The following is an 18,170-nucleotide window of genomic DNA, read 5'->3' on the forward strand; positions in this document are numbered from 1 at the left end:
AATAAAGTTTGACTGAAAAATAAGTTAAAACGATTTATAATATAAAACGAAAACAAACTGAAGGAGTAATTTTAAGTAGGATGTAAGTCAATAGTCTAAGTCTTCGGGGTGAAAGACTTTGATAGGTGGAAATGGACTTGGATGGATCGGAGGGAGTAGTGGGCCGCTAATACGAAAGTTTGTTGTGACAGCAACTTCTGAATTCTGAAAAAACTAAAAAGCTTTTCCAAACTTTTGTTGTCACGGGGGGGCAACGTGGATATCCATGGGTCCAGGCAAGCATCTATTCAGAGAAAGGCCTTTTAGAGCTTGCAAGAGGTTAGTGGCATGAGTGCACAATCTAAACAAAGCCACATATAAAAAATATTATGTGTAGTTCAAGAAAATTATAAATTATGTGCAGTAGCTTAAAGGGCATAAATTAAAGGCTAACCACGAACTGGATTGATACCAGCCGGCAAAACCATGTACAATAAATAACTACTTCATCAAATAGTTGTTAACTAAACTATGCTTTAAATTAAACTATGCTTTCAAATTAATCTTATCAAAATCTTGCCATTTCCTCTAAGATATAGAAAGGCGTTGTCATTGGCATGATACTAAATCTGTTAAGATTCGATTCACACATGTGCAATAATGCTAATCTAATTCTGCAAATTCAGCAGCAAGCTATACTATGCATACATGATCGTAACTAATTGACAGAGCAGCAACATTCTTGTTCCATATGCCATGCATATGGTAGATTTTTCCCTCGAATCCAAGGAGGAATGACACATATAGAGTTAATTACACTGTGGTCCACCTTTTGTTACTAAAGTTTTATTTTGGGCTATCCTCTAACTCATATTTTCACTTTGGACCTTTGGTGCACTTTTAACCACCCCAAGTCATTTTATGTAGCTGCATCTACTCTATAATGTTGTAAAGAATTGCCCGTGTAAGTTGGAAAAGATTACTGGTTTACAGGTTGCTGATGTGTTTAAAGTTGGAAAAGTCATTTATGTATTCCTAAAAAGTTTATGGGGTGGTCCAAAGTGAAAGAAAGGTAAAGTAACCTAGCCCAAAGTGAAAAAATGTGTTAAAGGGTGGTCCAAAGTGAAACTTTGGTAATAAAAGGTGGCCCTAAACGTAATTTACTCACACATATATATACCATGAAACTTTTCACCATACATCTATGGTGTCACATATGCACATTAATTTATCACTAAGAAAATTCAAACCCACGAAATAAAAAAAAGATAAATTTAGCTGTAAATTCTTTTCCACAACTTTTAAAATCTGTTTGAATAACATTATATTTTGGGGGGTGAGGAACATATGCATGCAAGGGACATCTGGCTCCCTATAAAATGACCACTCTGAACAAAAAAAAAAAGTAACAGCATGAGTTTATTGGAGTTTTTATCTAGACATAAATTTGTTGTCAAGTAATCCCTCCATACTTGTAAAGAAAGTCGTTTTGAACAGCGATACGGTCTCTAAAACATAACTTTGACTTCTTGTTTCTATAAAAGTATTTATTGAAAAGGTGATATACGTATATTTTTATGAAAGTATTTTTCAAGACAAATCTATTCATATAATTTTTACATTTTCAAACTCAACAACTTGAGAGTTATTCATGATTTATATTCCCAAAGTTTGACTTTAAACATTGTTCTAAACGACTTCTTTTATAAGTACAGACGGAGTGTACGTTGAGCACACACACTTCAATTTAAAGTTGGTTTATGCGTAAAATTTCCCCGCTAGCTAGCTAGATTCTTTCTTGCATTTTATATATTGATTGTTATGTTCCAAATCCAATTGGACAAACTAAATTAAATTAGATTAGATCTTTCATCTAGTTATTTTTGGAGCATACCTATATATAGGTAGCGCAAAAGGTAACACGGAGTATATATTACTTTCACTACTATATATTAATTTCATATTATGTTTCAATACTTACAAAATCACATACACACAACTCACTAGTACAGCGATCAACTAATACACATATTTACTACGTACCGTATATATATTGGATTTCCTCCAATAGCAGTACACACATGTACTACAAGTATTGCTAATTTGCTATAGCCTCACAGCAATAGTATTATGCATGCATGCATACAGTTCTGCATGCAAATAGCGGACTTGTTTTTCTTGAATATTAGTAGTAGCAATAATTAGCATGGCAAGAATGTATGCATGCACAGCCCTTGTTAAGGATCGAAGCCAAACATGTCGTCGTCATCCCCAGGAAGATTCCCAAAGGAGCCAGTCATGAACCCGAGGCTGCTGGGAGAGGACGGGAAGCTGCCGGCCATGTCACCTCCGGCGAGCCCTGACGGCCAGTCGTAATCCGCAGGCGCTGAACCCACGATCGACGTCGACGGCGTTGTCACCGCCGATCCCACCACGGCGGAGAGCGGCAGGCTGCTGCTGAGCGCCGCCGCCTCGCTGGCGCACTCCGGGGACAGTACCGGAGAGTGGCAGTTGGCGAAGCTGCAGGACGGCGTCGGATCAACGGCTTCTGCCATCAAACGATGGCGGCTCTGACGAAGAGGGTCGACTCTGCTTGTGCTCGCGCCGCCGCTGGATCCGAAGCTGATGAGGTTCGCGTAGTCTGCAGCGGGAGCTTCGGCCTCGACGACGAACGGGATGGTGGAAGGGTCCCTGCAGGTGTGCTCACCGTAGTAGCTGATGACGAACTCCGACGAGTTAGACTCGGAGGTCTGTACTTGCTTTGTGGCCATACAACCTTGGTCTGGCCTATGCGTGCACCTGTAGTAGCTCCTGCAGAGAGATCAACAACTAGATCTTTAATTAAGGAATGTAAGCTGCAAAATTGCATCGTATGATGCTCCTGAATAGATAACATGTTACAGCAACGATTTGGTGCTAACTATGCTATGTTGCTATCTAATAATAAATACACAGTTCAAGTTGAGCAGTATTTTCCTACTCTTTTTAGTAATTGCAACAACTAACTAATACAGTTCAATTGAATTAAGCACATGTGTATTGGAGTAGTATATATCTAACTATGTGAAGCTAACCATGATCCGGCCGGAACCGGAAGATCGGAACACTATTCTCCAATTAACTGGAGTAGCTAAGCGAGTTGTCCAGTTGCATTGGCAAGTGTTCGATCGGCCGGTACAAGGGCCTTTAATTTCTTGCTGGGTTAATCATCATTAGGTACTAGCTAACTACCATGCACAAGGGCGAAGAATCTGGTCATGTTACTGCAGAATTAGTTGAATAATCTATACGTACATACCTTGGATTATTTGGGGAGTCCTGTATATGTTTCTGCCCGTACTTTCGCCATTGCCTGCCGTCCTCCAGCTCCTTGGTCGTGACCATCCTGACAAAAGGACTTTTCGATCTGCCACATGTTACAGCAGATAGGAGCAACTATCATATCCAGAGACACACACCCAAATCTCCACTAGCATGCTCGGCAGACCACGGTATGTACGTATACAAGAGTGTCATATATATATATAGCTAGTTGCTCATAGCTTTTGGTCTTTTCAATATAAGAAACAGGAAATGATCTTTTGTGAGAGAAGAAAGCTACTGGTAGTAAAAATTCCCCCCTGATCATTGGCACGTAAAGTTAAGATTAAACCCCACTGCTAGACAAGGCAATATACTCCCAACGTACTCTCCAAGTTGCATAAAGGAGGTAGCTAGCATGATGTGTGAATCGCTATCATATATATGGGTAATAGTATTACTACCGCATGTGGTAAGCATAGCTAGCTAGTTGCGCATCCAGTTGCAGATGATTATTGAGAAAAAAGGGTTTTAACTTTCTTCACCTTCTTCTACCGGAGCTGCTCCGCCTGTGCGGCCCGGCCACGGCCTTGGCGCCTTTCTTCTTCCTCCCGCCCGATCCTCTTCTTCCTCCTCCTCCTCCTCCAGGCGACATCACCGACAGCGAGCTGGACTGCAGCCTGCTCATCACCCCGTCTATCAGCTGATTCAGCTGCCTGGTGCTCGCCGCCGCCGCACAGCTCGACGGCGATGTCCCATGTAGCATGCTGTGGAGCATCGCCGCTTGCACGCGCATCTCGAGCAGGTCGTCCATAACTTCATGTGGCTCCGCGCCGCCGTCTCCAACGCCACCATCAGGAGACGCCATGGGAGGAGCCGCTACTATAGCTAATTGCTGCTGCTAGCAGTCTAGTATTACTAGGAAAGCTAGCAAAGTAGGAACTAGATATTCTCAGCTTTGCTACTCTTGTATTGACACCTGCTCATCAGCCGTAGCTAGACTGCTAGAGTAGATAGGTTATTGGGCAGCAGCTGCAGTTTTTATTGGTGTGCTCGGTGGGAAGTTGAGAGGAAAAGTAGACGACGAGGGCGATCGGGAGGGGGGGAAGAGGAAGAACAACTCACCAAAGGTAATGGCTTGGAACATGGAAGGAGGGGCCCAGCTGGATGTGTGTCGCCTGTACGTCATCGCCGTGACGAGGCCGTGAGCTCATGGACGGTCGGTTCATGCTCCATGCACGGCCCGGCTGGTGCTAGTGAACCCCTGAGAAAAAAAATGGCAGTACTGGAAATCGTATATAATTAAGATGATTGTTTAATCACTGGGAAAATGTGGAATGGTCCTAGCTAGCTCCCAACTGTGGTGGAGAAATTCATGCTTGGTTCTTTTCATTTATATATGGTATATGGAATGCATAGTTATATTGCAAGTGCAGCAGTTGTTTAATTTCAAGCCATTGCATGCGTTAGATGCCTATCTTCTTGTAGATCTGATGGCAGACAATTTTTCACTACTACTTGCCTAGTGATGATGCTAGCACTACAGCTGTTATTAGTTGATGTATAGTTGTCACTCATACATTTTCTAAGTGGCATGTTGGCACTTGAATATTAGAAGTTTTCACTTAGCATGCAGTGCAAGCTAACTGAAGGACAAGTAGAAGATATACACGTGTTACCTTTGCTCCTTCACTGGTCATGCATACAAGTCATCACACATCCGGTACAGGACGTTGAGGGATAAGCAATATATCGATCATAGCAACTATAAATCTCTCTCCCCTGCTCCCTGAAAATAATGTTTCTCCATCCATTTTGTGCACTGTACGTGCACACAGCAGCAAATTGTCCAAGTGGAGAGCATCTGCTATCTGCCAAAACAACAACTGCTCAAAGCAATTTTCTTACGAAAACATTTCCATCTAGGTAGGATGACTGGAAACAAGGATAACGGAAACACCCATGGAGACCACCCCACATTAGTTTATTCTAGGGCAAAAGCCCCTGCCTGTAGTTTCATTTCTTATTATATGTGTGGGAAACACTTTCTCCCACGTACTTTTTCGTTCCAAAAAGAATCGGTTTTTAGATGCTTGTAAGACTACTGTAAGTACATATTCAAGGAGAAGCTCTGAACTTAAAAAAAAACGGGGGAAACAATGAAGCAGGAGAAGAGAAAATATTGCCCAGCTGCCTGTCAACTTGCATAGCCGAATAGCACTCGACGCAAGCCGACATGGGAAACACAGGCTTACCACAGGCATAGAAGAATAAATAGGACCCCAACCACTTCCTAAATAATGAAAGTAAATACCCCCCATCGGTAACAGAAACAGTATATGTGTCCATAAATCTATGTATGAAGACAAAGATATAGTGGACCACAAATGACAAAAGAAATGGCACTTCTCGGCATGTGAGTATGTGACAACTGTCTTCCAGTAAGAACAATAGCTTGACCAAAAATGATCTGAACTGATCTTTCATTTACTAAAGCAATGTTCATAAACATGTACACATGTTAAGGATATTTATTACCTATCAAAAATCAAAAGGAAAATAAGACGGCGGGTTTTATACAATGATACACATGCTTCTGTCAGGCTAACTAACTAAATTTCACAGCATCTCCTTAAGTACATACCCGATGCTCGGGGGTGTCCTAAACATTCTATCACTGATGCCAGATTCTAATATAATGATCCGAGAAGCTCCAGACCATGGTATATCCCTACCTTCTGTAATTTTAACATAATTTAGAACTAAGAAGGCAATCGATAAATCCAATTAACTAAAATATCTACAGCATCAATTATTTCAACCTCTTTCATTGCCTCTCCGAGTTCCAGTTGAAAGAATAAGTCAGCTGATAACTTAATGCTGGTTGTCATGTTGCTCCAATAACCTCCTTTCAGCAGCTAAGCCAGCTGCAACAGATGGAGGTAAACTTCTCATATGCCCACCGGCCCCACCGTAATTCTTATTCTCCTGTTCTGAAGGCTGATCAAGTGTTGCCACAGGAAATAAAGACTCAATATCCTTCAGTGTCAAAACAAGCTCATCTTTGAAATTTTTTGATTTACGGTGTATCGTGGAGCAAACAGCTCTGCCCCTGTTTAATTTGTAGATGCTCTCTTCAATAGTATTCTTCACCTAAAAACAATATAATGCTTTAGGAATTTCTCCATGGATGGTTTAAATGAGATGAAGTAGCTCAGGATTTGGTGCTTACAATAAAACGGTGGATAAACGTGCTTTTGTCTTGCCCAACTCTATGGATCCTGCTGATAGCTTGCGCCTCAGCTGCAGGGTTTAACAACGGCTCCACTAATATTACATGTTGTGCTTCCAAAAGATTAAGACCATTTGCACCATGCTGGATAAGCATTAGCAATACTTGAGCAGGTTGCATCTTGGAAAATGACTTCTTTGCTTTCTCTCCACTTATACTACTTGCCAGACCTTTGAACTGGGCAAGCGCTGTTTGCGATTTTCTGTGAAAAGTAACACACTTTCAGTAACCCCATTGTCATTGTCCACAAGATTCAAGCATATAGAAGAGGACCCTCCTTGGTGATAATCATCTAGCAATAGGACTAGAAGCAGAGTAGGGGGAAAAAATCAAGTTTTAACTTAAAGAAATACTCCCACCGTTCAGAAATATAAGGCATATTATGTTTCATCAGGATAAGGCTTTGACTAACAATTGCTTTACTAATATACTCCCTCCATCCCAAAATATATTAACTTCTTGCATTCAAAATTTGTCCCAAAATAAAATAACTCCTCCACCTACTTCTTCTCAACCAATCAAAACCTTCCCCATTGAATTTCTCCACTTACTCCATCTTCTTAACTAATCACGGCATTCTCCCATTTAATTCCACCTATTTCTTAATATATGTGCCCAACCCCAAAATTTCTTATGGGACGGAAGGGAACATTATTTATGCGACACAAAAGCATAATCATAAGTAAGTCTGAATACGAATCTAACAACATCAATTTTGTCACAAAAATTATATCCTAATAGAGTAATTGTTGATCAAATCCTTGTCCTAACAAAACAAAGGAACAAAATACAATTTATATTTTTGAATGGAGAGGAGTATAATCTTGTATGCACTTTGCACTACCTTCAAAAAATGTGTATAAACAGATATACAATATCATTACTCAGCTCAGCATAGTGAGAAAACTCAGCCTTGGTTACGAGTATCTCACCTTCCTCCTTTCATCCGAACATAAGAGATATTGTTAGCGGCAAGGGAGTGCTCTAGCACATCAAGAACATCATTCCAGCTTGAAAAAACAAGTATTTTGGCTGCTCCGTCAGTTGAAGTGATCCTCAAAATCCTTCTTGTCACAGCTTCAATCTTAATTACAATAAATCACCAAAATAAATTAATCAGTTATTGCACCCAACCTGAAGATAGAACTACTAAGGAGCATGAGTTTGGTAGTTTGGTCAGTGATTGCACATGCATTCACATTGCACCAACTTTTATGCTCTGTAGAAAAATTGTGACAATATAGGCAGGTCTGTGCCTATCTTATCAGGGATAAAAAAGCAATTGTATAATTAGGAACTTACTTTGTGTTATGAGCATGGGTCAGAATTTCTTTGGCAGTGGTTTTGTTCACGCTGAACAGTACCACACAGTACGCCATTAATTTAGGTATCAGGATAAATGGTTTTTATATTGTATATTCCCATTAAATTTTTATGGATATACTTGTTTCTATATTTGATAATTGCAAGTACCAAGCAATTTAAGATGACATGAAATCTATCGTATACATGTTATTATATTAAAATAGGGTAAAAATGGATTAATATAATGATGTTGATTGATTTGATTCTGCTATGATTGTATGAGAAATAAACCTAAGAGTTGTATATTAAATACAATTGTACTTTCAATGCAATTTTATTTAGCTCCGCGCAAACGCATGGGAAATTCACCTGGTTAGTTAATTCAAAAGGCAATTACTTGCTTTATGCAAAACAGTAACTATAGCCTTCTATGCAAAACCAGTACAAATAGACATGTGAAGTCTAAACAAAGTTGCTATGCAGTATCTGCCTTCTAAATGTAATATAGCAGGTTGTAACTCAATAAGCAGTAATCAGATATTTGAAATGCAGGACATATAAACAATTACAAGGAAATTAAATAAAACCTTTGTTCCATATGAACCTTGGACAGAAATAGCGCTTTCTGCCAAATCCTCAATTTCTCTATCAGCATTTCCTCTCTGGTTTTCAACTACAAAAGCAACATTTTCAAGATCTGTACGTTGACGGCAAGTAGGGCACATAATCCATTTTTTGCTCCTCCCAAAGTGGGCTGCAGCTTGTTCTGTCATGTAAAGACAACCTGAGAGCAGTGAATAGATAAATTCAGTAAAGATCAAGAGTTTAGTATACATCAGATGAATAAAATTGTCATGGATAGATCAGCATGGAACTTGGAGTTGGAAAATTGAAAGATCAACAGAACCAATCTATAATACAAAACATAGGCACATGTGTTGCATGCTTACAACAGAACAGAAACAGTAGAAACATTAACTACGTGACAAGTTGTTTTTCTTCCACTGAAATAAATTTAAGAAAAATAGCATAAAAGTATAAGTTGTAAATAAAATAGAAGACAACTCTTGGGATACTCACACTTGCAGCAAACGAAATGGCCACATTGGAAAACCATTTTCTGGTCAAAGATCTTCTCCTGACAAATTGGGCATGGTTCATTGATAATATCAGAAGCAGTTTGCCCTGTGGCAGGGATGGAAGTTGCTATAGCAACACTGTTGCCTGACTCGGGCAGTGATTCACCATGCTTGCCCAGTGGTTTCTTGTTGGATAGCACCAATCCCTAAAAGTAAATAAAATACAATGAGAATTTCTAAAATAACAGCTAAGATGGGTTATGGATTCTTATGGGAAAATTAAGAAAGATAATGCCTGATAATAAAGTAGATTCTGTATCGAAAGGAGGCAGTTATATACTTTTATCCAAGTAAATGATGAGAGCTGTCCAGGTGGAAATTATACAGTTGAGCAGTGTTTAGAAATAAATGGAATGTAGAATATGTAAAATAGAATATCAAATTCACGGCAGAGTGCAACCCATGATAGCAAGTATTGACCTTTAAGTATCTGAGTTGGCCTCTTATACGAGCTAAAGATGACAAAGACAAGAATTTTTCACTTGTAAACTGCACATTGTATGGTATAAGCTCTTCTCTAGTAACAATATTGACTGCACTGGGTTCATCATCCTTCTCCTTGAGCTGCAGGCGTGAGAGAGACATCTTGATCTCATCATGGGCACGCAGTAACTGGGTCTGTGCTATTGATAGATTCCTTGCTTGAGAGAATTCCTTGCGCATAGCCTACATTAGCACATAATGGTCAGACAATATCCTATCTCGTGGTATTTTTGAACCTTCACATTTTAGACTAAAACATATGGATCACTTAGTAAACAAAGATTATAAGGTTTGACATGTGGAAAGGTTCCTAATTAGATTCACCTCCATCTTTCCATATGTTCTCTAGACATTACAAATGCAAGTGATCTAACAAGACAATAGTAAATTTTACATTGATGCAGGTTAATGATAACAAAAAGAAGTTCTGCTGCAGGGGGGAAAATACCAAGACACAGTAAAATAGAGATAAGATACTCATGTTTTATCATTCCGACTCAATAATAATGTTTTGTTTGCTTTTAATTTACTACAAAAATCAAGACACAGCAAAATAGAGATAAGATGCTCATGTTTTATCATTCCAACTCAAATAATAATGTTTTATTTGCTTTTAATTTACTACAAAAATCAAGACACAGCAAAATAGAGATAAGATACTCATGTTTTATCATTCCAACTCAAATAATAATGTTTTATCTGCTTTTAATATACTACGGTGATAAAATTTATTTCAGCAACTGCAATTACCAGCTAAAACATGTAAAGAAGAGAAGGCAGTGACATTAAAAATATTTTCTGTACCTCAAAAAGCAGCAAATTCTTTTTAGCAATTTTAGCAGATTGCTCTCCCATTATTGTCTTTGAGTGGGTTAGAATAACCCTTAAGGAAGTCTCAATTCGAGAAGGATGCCTGTAGACCTGTAAACAGCAACCATATAAAAACATAAAAATGGTAGATAAAACATAAATGGATCACTATATATGCACTTTTAATTGCCATAGAAAATCCAAGAAATTTATAAACCATTTCAAAGTAATTTCCGACAAATGAAAAGTTGAACGAAATCATATCTGACACTTGATAATATACAAAAGCGAGTTGATCTATACAGGCAGTAGTGCAGTACAGTCTTTTTTGACAGAAATAAGTCATTAACCATTTCAATTTGATAAATAGAAATAACCTAGTTACAGGAACAGAGTGGTGGGGGCGAAAGTCCAGGAACCAGAAGCAAATAAGATGTGGTCTAACTACCAGATCTCTAGTAGTTTAGACTAAGAAGGGAAGTTTAAGAAACAAAAATATAAGACCCCCAGGCACAGGTATGGATTAGTCAAATGAAAGCCTGAAAGGTGACATCTGCTTAGCTATATTTCAATATAAAAGACATGACAAGATGATACCAGAAAACCTTCTCGAGCAGATCTTGGATTCTTATTGTCGTCACCAGGTTCAGATCCCTCGTTAGTTTTAGTATTACGAAAAAACTGATTCAGCTCATATTTTCGCCTTTGCAAGTCCCTTGCTTCCTCTACTGAGGCAATAACAGAATCATTATTTGATTTCTTAACAAGAAACAGACGTGCTTCATACCCCTACAAGAATTGATGAAATAAATGCATGATCAACAAGCAGAAGTAGGGAGGTACCTCAAAAAACATTAGCATATAAAACTACCTGAAACAGATCATCCAATTCACATTGAATGCATAAAGAACCATTACCATCATAGCAATTTGGACAATATCGCTGACACTCAATGTCTTCATCCTTTGGGCTATCCATTGTTTTGTCAAGTTCTAAAAGTCTGTCCATCACTTGTTGCCTTGAACTTTGCAGAGAATCAATACCAGTTTGAATGGTATACTTCAACCCAGCAATGGTTTGAACCCTAAGCAGAGAACAAGACAACCAAGTTATCCATCAATTGCCATAAAAGGTTTTAATTTATACAACCTCTAAACAATTAAATCACTGCAAACAGGAAGGACAACAAATTGAATGGACAAACTGAACATAATTTTCTGCTGACCTGGAAGACATCCCTGTTGAACCCAAGCCAGTGGTGCTTTTATTGGAAGAAATATCAATCTTCCTAATGAGCTCATCAGCAGAATCCTTGTTCTGTTCAATGCAATCCAAAGCATACAGCCACCAATTCATATTTTGATTCTGTAACTCCATACTGAGAGTTGAGACCTAGAAGCAGAACAGCAGAATTTCATTATATAAATAGTGATGACTTCTACATTCTACAACACTGAAAATACTTAGGTGGAGAGATTATTGTTATAGAGCATTACAAAGGAGACATAGAACATTCCAAAGGGGGAAGCATGGAATAGGAGACGAGAAAATAAATAAGTTAAAATCGCTAGGTGCAACTAAAATATAGCAGTAAAAAAACAACCTCTGTGAATGATGCACTGAAATCTTTCTGTGCTATTAGTAGCTTTGAAGTAAAAACTGACAGATACTTTTCTCTGATTGAATTGCAAGTATTTTTCAAACAACCATCAGCTAAGCATACAGATGACGTGTGGCATCCAGAATCATTCTCTACATCCATCTCTTCACTTCCACATACTTGTGTATTGATGTTTTTGTCTTCCTTGGATGTTTCTGGATTATCAGTCATCAAACTTGACCTGCTATTCTCACAAATTTTCTTTCGCTTTATGCCACACAGACCTGAGTCAGCGGGACTAGTTTCCTTTCTTTTTCGCGCACCATGGACTTCAGAGGTTTGTCCTTTTAGTGGGCATTCTTGCAAATACTCAGAACTAGCTCTGAGCAGCTCCGCAAGATTGTGGTTGATATGAAGATTCAACAAAGGGTCAACACGGAAATCATCAAAATTTTCACAGGCCAAAGCTAGTGCTTCTTTATACAGAGAGATGGCCTCTTGATTATTTTGTTCAATGACAGCAAGTCCAGCAAGACCATTCAGGGCGACAACAATTTTCCTGAGCTCTTCCTCCCCTTCGACTTTTGCTTTCCCAATAAGAACCTGCATAAAAAGGATAAACTAACAACCTTGAGCACATTATCATGTAATTACACTGAAAATTATATGGTAAGGTACATAAAATCATTAGTTGTTTACCTGTAAAATTTCACCCATTGATAAAGGAGTACGCTGCAGGGAGCAGAGACCGAAACTCCCCACTTGCGGGTGGCAACAAGCTTGTCGAAGTTTGAGCAGTGGGACTAGGAGTTTGGCAATGTCATCATTGGAGAGGTACAAATTTGATACAACATTCGAGTCTGAGAGAGAAAGGGAGTGGCGTTAAAGCAGTTTCAGATTTTTTTAAATAAAGGAAATACAGGGTGGTATTGTGGTAACTGTTCAGCAACTAAACCACATGTTTAGCTGTATTTTGATTTTGTATCCAAATAAAATCTTTAAGGAGTTTAAGAGCATTGTAGACATTATTACTTTGTTAGAAAGCAAAGCGTAAATAAAGATGAAAATTTCAGACAGCACATTTTTTTCATTGGCTGGTCATATGAGAGAAAACTAAAACAAGAAAGACAAAGGCAGACACAAAAGTAATGGATGAACATCTTGTCCCCACGGTATCAATCTAGCAAGCAGTAATGTGTGAAGTACCTGATATTGGCTCGCTTTTGTTGGCATCATCTCTGATACGTCTTATAATTTCATGTGCATGGTCCATGCAAGTGGCATGCTGCTTCTGATAGAAATATTCTTCAATTGATGAAAAGATGAGCCACGAAAAGCACTCTTCTTGTGGAGGCAGCTGTAACTCCCGTGAAACATGAATTTTAGAGGAGCGCCACATGATTTCCTTGAAGAACTTGTGTGCATAATTCATAGCTACCATGTCCCCCTTCTGCAGGTCAATTTGATGAAAACACAAGAGAGGGATTAATCAATCCAACCATCAAGAAGAGAATGTTATCAAAGCCCACAATGGCGTAACACAGACAACACAGAAAAAAAATTGGTGCACTAAGCAACGAATTTGCAGTGTCTTTGTTTTTTCAGGGTTTTAAGTTCTTAGTATATGCCCTGTCACATCCTCATTTTAGCCATCCAACCATTAGTACTCCCTTCTCCTCCTCGTTCTCTCTGCATTAATGGAGGCATGATAGTTGTTTAGCCTCTTGTTTGATATGCCTTTGATTTCTAAAACAACAGTCTTTTTGGGATGGAGAGAGTAGTAATTAGCCAAACAGTAAGATCTATAGTAATCCAGAATTAGATTATGTAAATCCATCATTACTACTATGTATATAATATTCAAGTTCTGTTACTATAGATAAAGTGATCAATATTTACACAAGTGGTGAACAACGCAGCGTGACAATCTTCCATTTTCAATAGGTGGCGCAACCTCTAAATTAGGTAGCATGTAATAAATGCCCATAGTTACTGGTAGTAGTCAAGGTACCTCATATGGGTCCCTAATAATATCCACCCACCATCTATATGTGTCAAAAGGATGAGTTTTGAGAAAGCGAAGAAGCCCAAAAAGATCATCAAGCCGGCGTTGTATTGGAGTTCCCGTGATACACCAGCGGTGTTGAGCATTTAGCCTCATTGCCATCTCAGTCACAGAAGTTTTGCTGGACTCTACCATCTGAGCTTCATCCAAACATAGCCGCCACCAGTGGACCCTTGTTAGGACAGTTGGAGTGACAGGGTACCTAGAGAGTTGAAGACAGTTCAGCAGGAGTTAAGACAGCTATTTTCACACTGATGCATCAATGGTATATCTAATGGGCTAACAATGGGCATGATGGGGTACCCGGAACAAATATGTTAGTTTGCCTATCTCAGTTTATACAAACTAGAATAATCAGTAAATGATACCTCTTTTGATATCTCAAAAAACGGCGATCACCATCATGCCGATCAGAATCATGTGATAGATCTTCTTTCAGGACATCATAAGTTGTCAAAACAATGTCAGCTGTGCTTATCTCAGCCATATCACTTTTTTGGGTAGATGTTAAGTCCGTGTTCTTTGCACCTTCATAAATGCAAACTTTCAGAGATCCTGGTCTTGTGTGTCTAAGAGCAAAAGGAGAAACCGGTGAGCATTACAATCATCATTTGCAGAGAGTCATATTAAGTAAGAGTAAATGCCGAACATTTGAAAAAAAAAATCAAGTTTTGCAATTAGCATTCAATAAAAAGCTGGGTGATCATGCTGCCGATATATTGAGGATAATGACCTAGCATTACCTGCTTAAACAAGTCTAGTGAACTAGATTACAAGTTTGGTAACATGCACCACGATTTGCTCAAAATTGGACTTATTCTAGATAAAAGGCATTTTATCACGAGTGTCCTTAATTCTTATAGAAGCATGAGAAGAACTTGAATTCAAGTTTGCTAAACTCTCCAATGCTCAGAATCAAGCAGAGGTAAAGAGGACATTATGTGGCTTACACAGAGAAATCAAAACAAGGAAAATATGTGGCTTACACAGAAATCAAAAGTTCAAAACTATCTTTCTACGTTCTAATTTGGGAGAAATAGGAGCATAAAGAATGGTAATGCAAGAAGTTTCTGATATAGTAATGTGTATATTTAAAACATAGAAAATACTATATCACAATACTGTTCAACTACTGTACAGGTAAAAGAAATCATACCGGATTATCTCAGAGTGCCACTGTGCCAATATTGGTGATGGGCATACTATCAGCGTAGCATTACTAGATATATTAGTTTGGGCGGCTTCAATAAGCTCCAAGCACAATGTGCAAATATATTTTTCTTCTGTCTCTGCAATGCAATACCTGTCTTTCTTCTTCCTTCTATTTTTTGACTTTAGGGTTCCTTTTTCATTGTTTGATGCTTCATCACCATCATCATCATTAACATGCATTTCCTCCTTTGGTGAGTAACCAACACAACTAGCGTGTTGCCAAGCGTCACATATGTCACACTGGATCCATATCCCCTGGTATGCAGAGGTTACACTTGCAGCTCCACAAATGCACTCAACTCTTTCTCTTTTATGCCTCTTTATCTGATCTGCTCCTTTTATATTCGAAGAGACAGAACAGTCTGCTGAATATGGCCTGCGATGTGCAAAAATGCAAGCCAAAAGCTCAACAGTTTTCCCTAAGCCCATTTCATCTGTATTTAATTAAGCACACCAAAAGCATCCTCATTAGTGACAAAAAAATAAATGCATTTGATTTATCTTAACAAACTTAATATCAACATACCAGCCAAAATGCCCCCAGAGACATAAGGTGGAGAAGGTTCTGGATGCATCGAGACATTTCCACTGTGAAGAAACAGATTTGATGAAATTTGAGGATACTCATACAAAGAACGATTTAAAATTCAGATAAATGAAAAGAAAGTGTTTAAGACACATTACATTCTGGATGCAAAAGACACTTCCACTGTGAAGTAACAGATTTGATAAAAATTGAGGATGCTCATAAGAAGATTACAAAATCCCAGTAATGGAAACATTGTATTTAGATAAAAGGATATACAGAGTAAGAAAATAAAATGCAAAACAAACAAAAAATGTGTCTAGGGTAGGTATATAATGTGTTTCCAATTGTCTGAAAAGAACCAAATAGAACCTTGACATCAACTAAGCATAACTGACAACAAACACAAAGCCAACACCATCATACATGAAACCAAATTATCATTTATTTCCTTGCATCCATGATGGCAAAAGCTGATAGATAGTTAACATAATATTGTCTTCATATCAGTCATTATAATTAAATGAAGCAGTGAAAAGGATGGTCAATATAGTGTCACACATAGTAGGGTCTTTACTAGCATTTAAGGAAAACGTAGCAAAATCATGGGAAGTGTATGTGATATGTATTAAACTCTTACTTGAATGGATTGTAGAACATCCTAGATTTCTTGTGCATAAAATCTATGGGAACACAATAAGGTGCAGAATGAACATAATGTTGATTTGGTGATGAAATCATTGTGTTTCCCTTTTCACGTTGAACCATCCAATTCGCTGCACGAAGTTGATAGGTTCTGAGATGAGGAAGCAAATCGGGAAGCTCCTCTTCCAACAGTCCAGCCTCCCTGTCAACAAGTAAAAGAAAAGAAAATCATAAGGTAACAGCAATAAATAGTAGCTACATGTTTTGTACAACTTAAGATAATAGAAAATCATATGCATTTGCCTGAAGACAGAATATGTTTGTAATAAAAATAAAGCATTTATCTCATGTTGGTATAAATGCTTCACACACAACGTCAAAAAAAATGCTTCACACACAACGTCAAAAAAAATGCTTCACACACTTCTTGAAGTGCGCAATTGTGGTTTTAGACCACCCACAACAATTTATTCCTAATAACTTGTGAGATAATGAGATGTATAAATGTAAGGGAACATACATTGAGGGCTTAACGGCTTCGTAGAAAGCAGCAAGATCAAACTGAGAATCCTTCTTTGGGGTAAAATCACCATTAGCACCTCCATTTATAGGCCGGGCAAGACCATCCATCCCATATATTGCAGCCGAGGTCATGACCTCAGGACGAACCCAAGCCATCATATTCATGAAACTCTTCCTCCACGGATGCCTTGTCACCTCCAACAATGATTCGCATGTAGCAAAAGCCTGCTCCATCAACCCCAATCTAACTCTAAATGATGCAACCGACACGGAATCAGCAGACCGAGATACAGCAAAGGCATGAACACGCAATGTCACGAATCTCAATCTAACCAAATGGGCGAGGCCTGATACACCTTCATCGGGACCATCAAAACATCCAGAGAAAACCATACCGGCGATGGCATACTCCAGGATCACACAATCTGAAGGTACCACAGGCCACTGGCCAAGCCGGAAACCCTCCTCCGGCGCGTCGCGCACCCGCAGGCGCAACGAGCACCTCTTCTCCCTCTCTGCCTCGTGCAGAGCCGCTACGTCCAACGCCCCCTCTCCCTCGCCGGAGATCCTCACGTCGCGCATGACCAACTCCGCGAGGTCCCGGCGGTCGCCATCGCTCAAACACCACGTGCTATCATCCACCTCGAAGCACACATCCTCTCTCCTCCTAGCCTCGCCCTTCGCCGCGCGCCTCGATTTGGAGGCGCCGCCGCTGCCGCTAGGGCTCGGCGCGTCGGGCTCCGCGGCAGCGGCAGCGCCGGGGCCTAGGCCTACCGCCCGGGCCGGCCGCGATTTCCTCCTCCCCATGCGCGATCCCAGCAGATTAATCGAGCATCCGATCCGGGTTTTAGCTCTCCGGAAGTAGAATTGGGGGGAGCCTCACGCCCTCACCAAATCAAACCAAAAAAAATCTCCAAAACCTAGCAATAATTCGTGGATTGGAGCTCGCGAGGTCGAGCAGGAATGGTATTCGAGGGATGAGATGATGGGTGGATGAGGCGTCGCTCGAGAGATTGGATGGGGGCGGAGGATTGGAGGAGCTCGCCGCTGTTATCTTCTCGCGAGGGGTTTTAGGACGAACTGAAGAGGAAGGGGGAATGGGGACGAAGGGTAGTCCCGGTAAATTTTTGAAAGTGTCAAGGTTTTTTAGTCTCGATGGTGTTATGTTGTGAAAATGCAAAATTATTAGTGCTAAAAGTGTTAAAGGAAAGAAGGTGGCCTTAAATTGGTGAATAATAATCCTCTAAATACCAAGAATGCCCTTCGCTAATTAAATCAAGAAGCAATCAGC

The 18,170-nt window shown here is 39.4% G+C and overlaps 2 protein-coding genes across 3 annotated transcripts; both read right to left on the reverse strand.

The window, feature by feature from the left end:
• Positions 1-1,916: 1,916 nt before the first annotated feature.
• On the reverse strand, positions 1,917-5,667 carry LOC127778724 (transcription factor WRKY45-2-like). Its single transcript, XM_052305343.1, has 3 exons — positions 3,825-5,667; positions 3,278-3,385; positions 1,917-2,790 (listed from the first exon to the last, which is right to left on the reverse strand). The coding sequence occupies exons 1-3, from the start codon at positions 4,145-4,147 to the stop codon at positions 2,217-2,219; spliced, it is 1,005 nt and encodes a 334-aa protein (XP_052161303.1). The 5' UTR covers positions 4,148-5,667; the 3' UTR covers positions 1,917-2,216.
• Positions 5,668-5,792: 125 nt separating this feature from the next.
• LOC127778723 (uncharacterized) lies at positions 5,793-17,989 on the reverse strand. Of its 2 annotated transcripts, XM_052305341.1 has the most exons (19): positions 16,878-17,989; positions 16,353-16,559; positions 15,713-15,774; positions 15,131-15,620; positions 14,343-14,543; positions 13,921-14,176; positions 13,116-13,359; positions 12,609-12,769; positions 11,913-12,512; positions 11,535-11,701; positions 11,180-11,393; positions 10,906-11,097; positions 10,303-10,419; positions 9,436-9,681; positions 8,957-9,161; positions 8,464-8,660; positions 7,504-7,655; positions 6,512-6,773; positions 5,793-6,432 (listed from the first exon to the last, which is right to left on the reverse strand). In XM_052305341.1, exons 1-19 carry the CDS (start codon positions 17,684-17,686, stop codon positions 6,154-6,156), a joined length of 5,061 nt encoding a protein of 1,686 aa, XP_052161301.1. In that variant the 5' UTR covers positions 17,687-17,989; the 3' UTR covers positions 5,793-6,153. The 2 variants fall into 2 exon arrangements, with proteins under 2 accessions (XP_052161301.1, XP_052161302.1); XM_052305342.1 differs by lacking the exons at positions 5,793-6,432; positions 6,512-6,773; positions 7,504-7,655 and having other exon boundaries at positions 8,504-8,642.
• Positions 17,990-18,170: the final 181 nt, after the last annotated feature.

Source organism: Oryza glaberrima, chromosome 7 (genome assembly GCF_000147395.1).
Source record: "Oryza glaberrima chromosome 7, OglaRS2, whole genome shotgun sequence".
In the NCBI taxonomy this organism is placed as follows: Eukaryota; Viridiplantae; Streptophyta; class Magnoliopsida; order Poales; family Poaceae; genus Oryza; species Oryza glaberrima.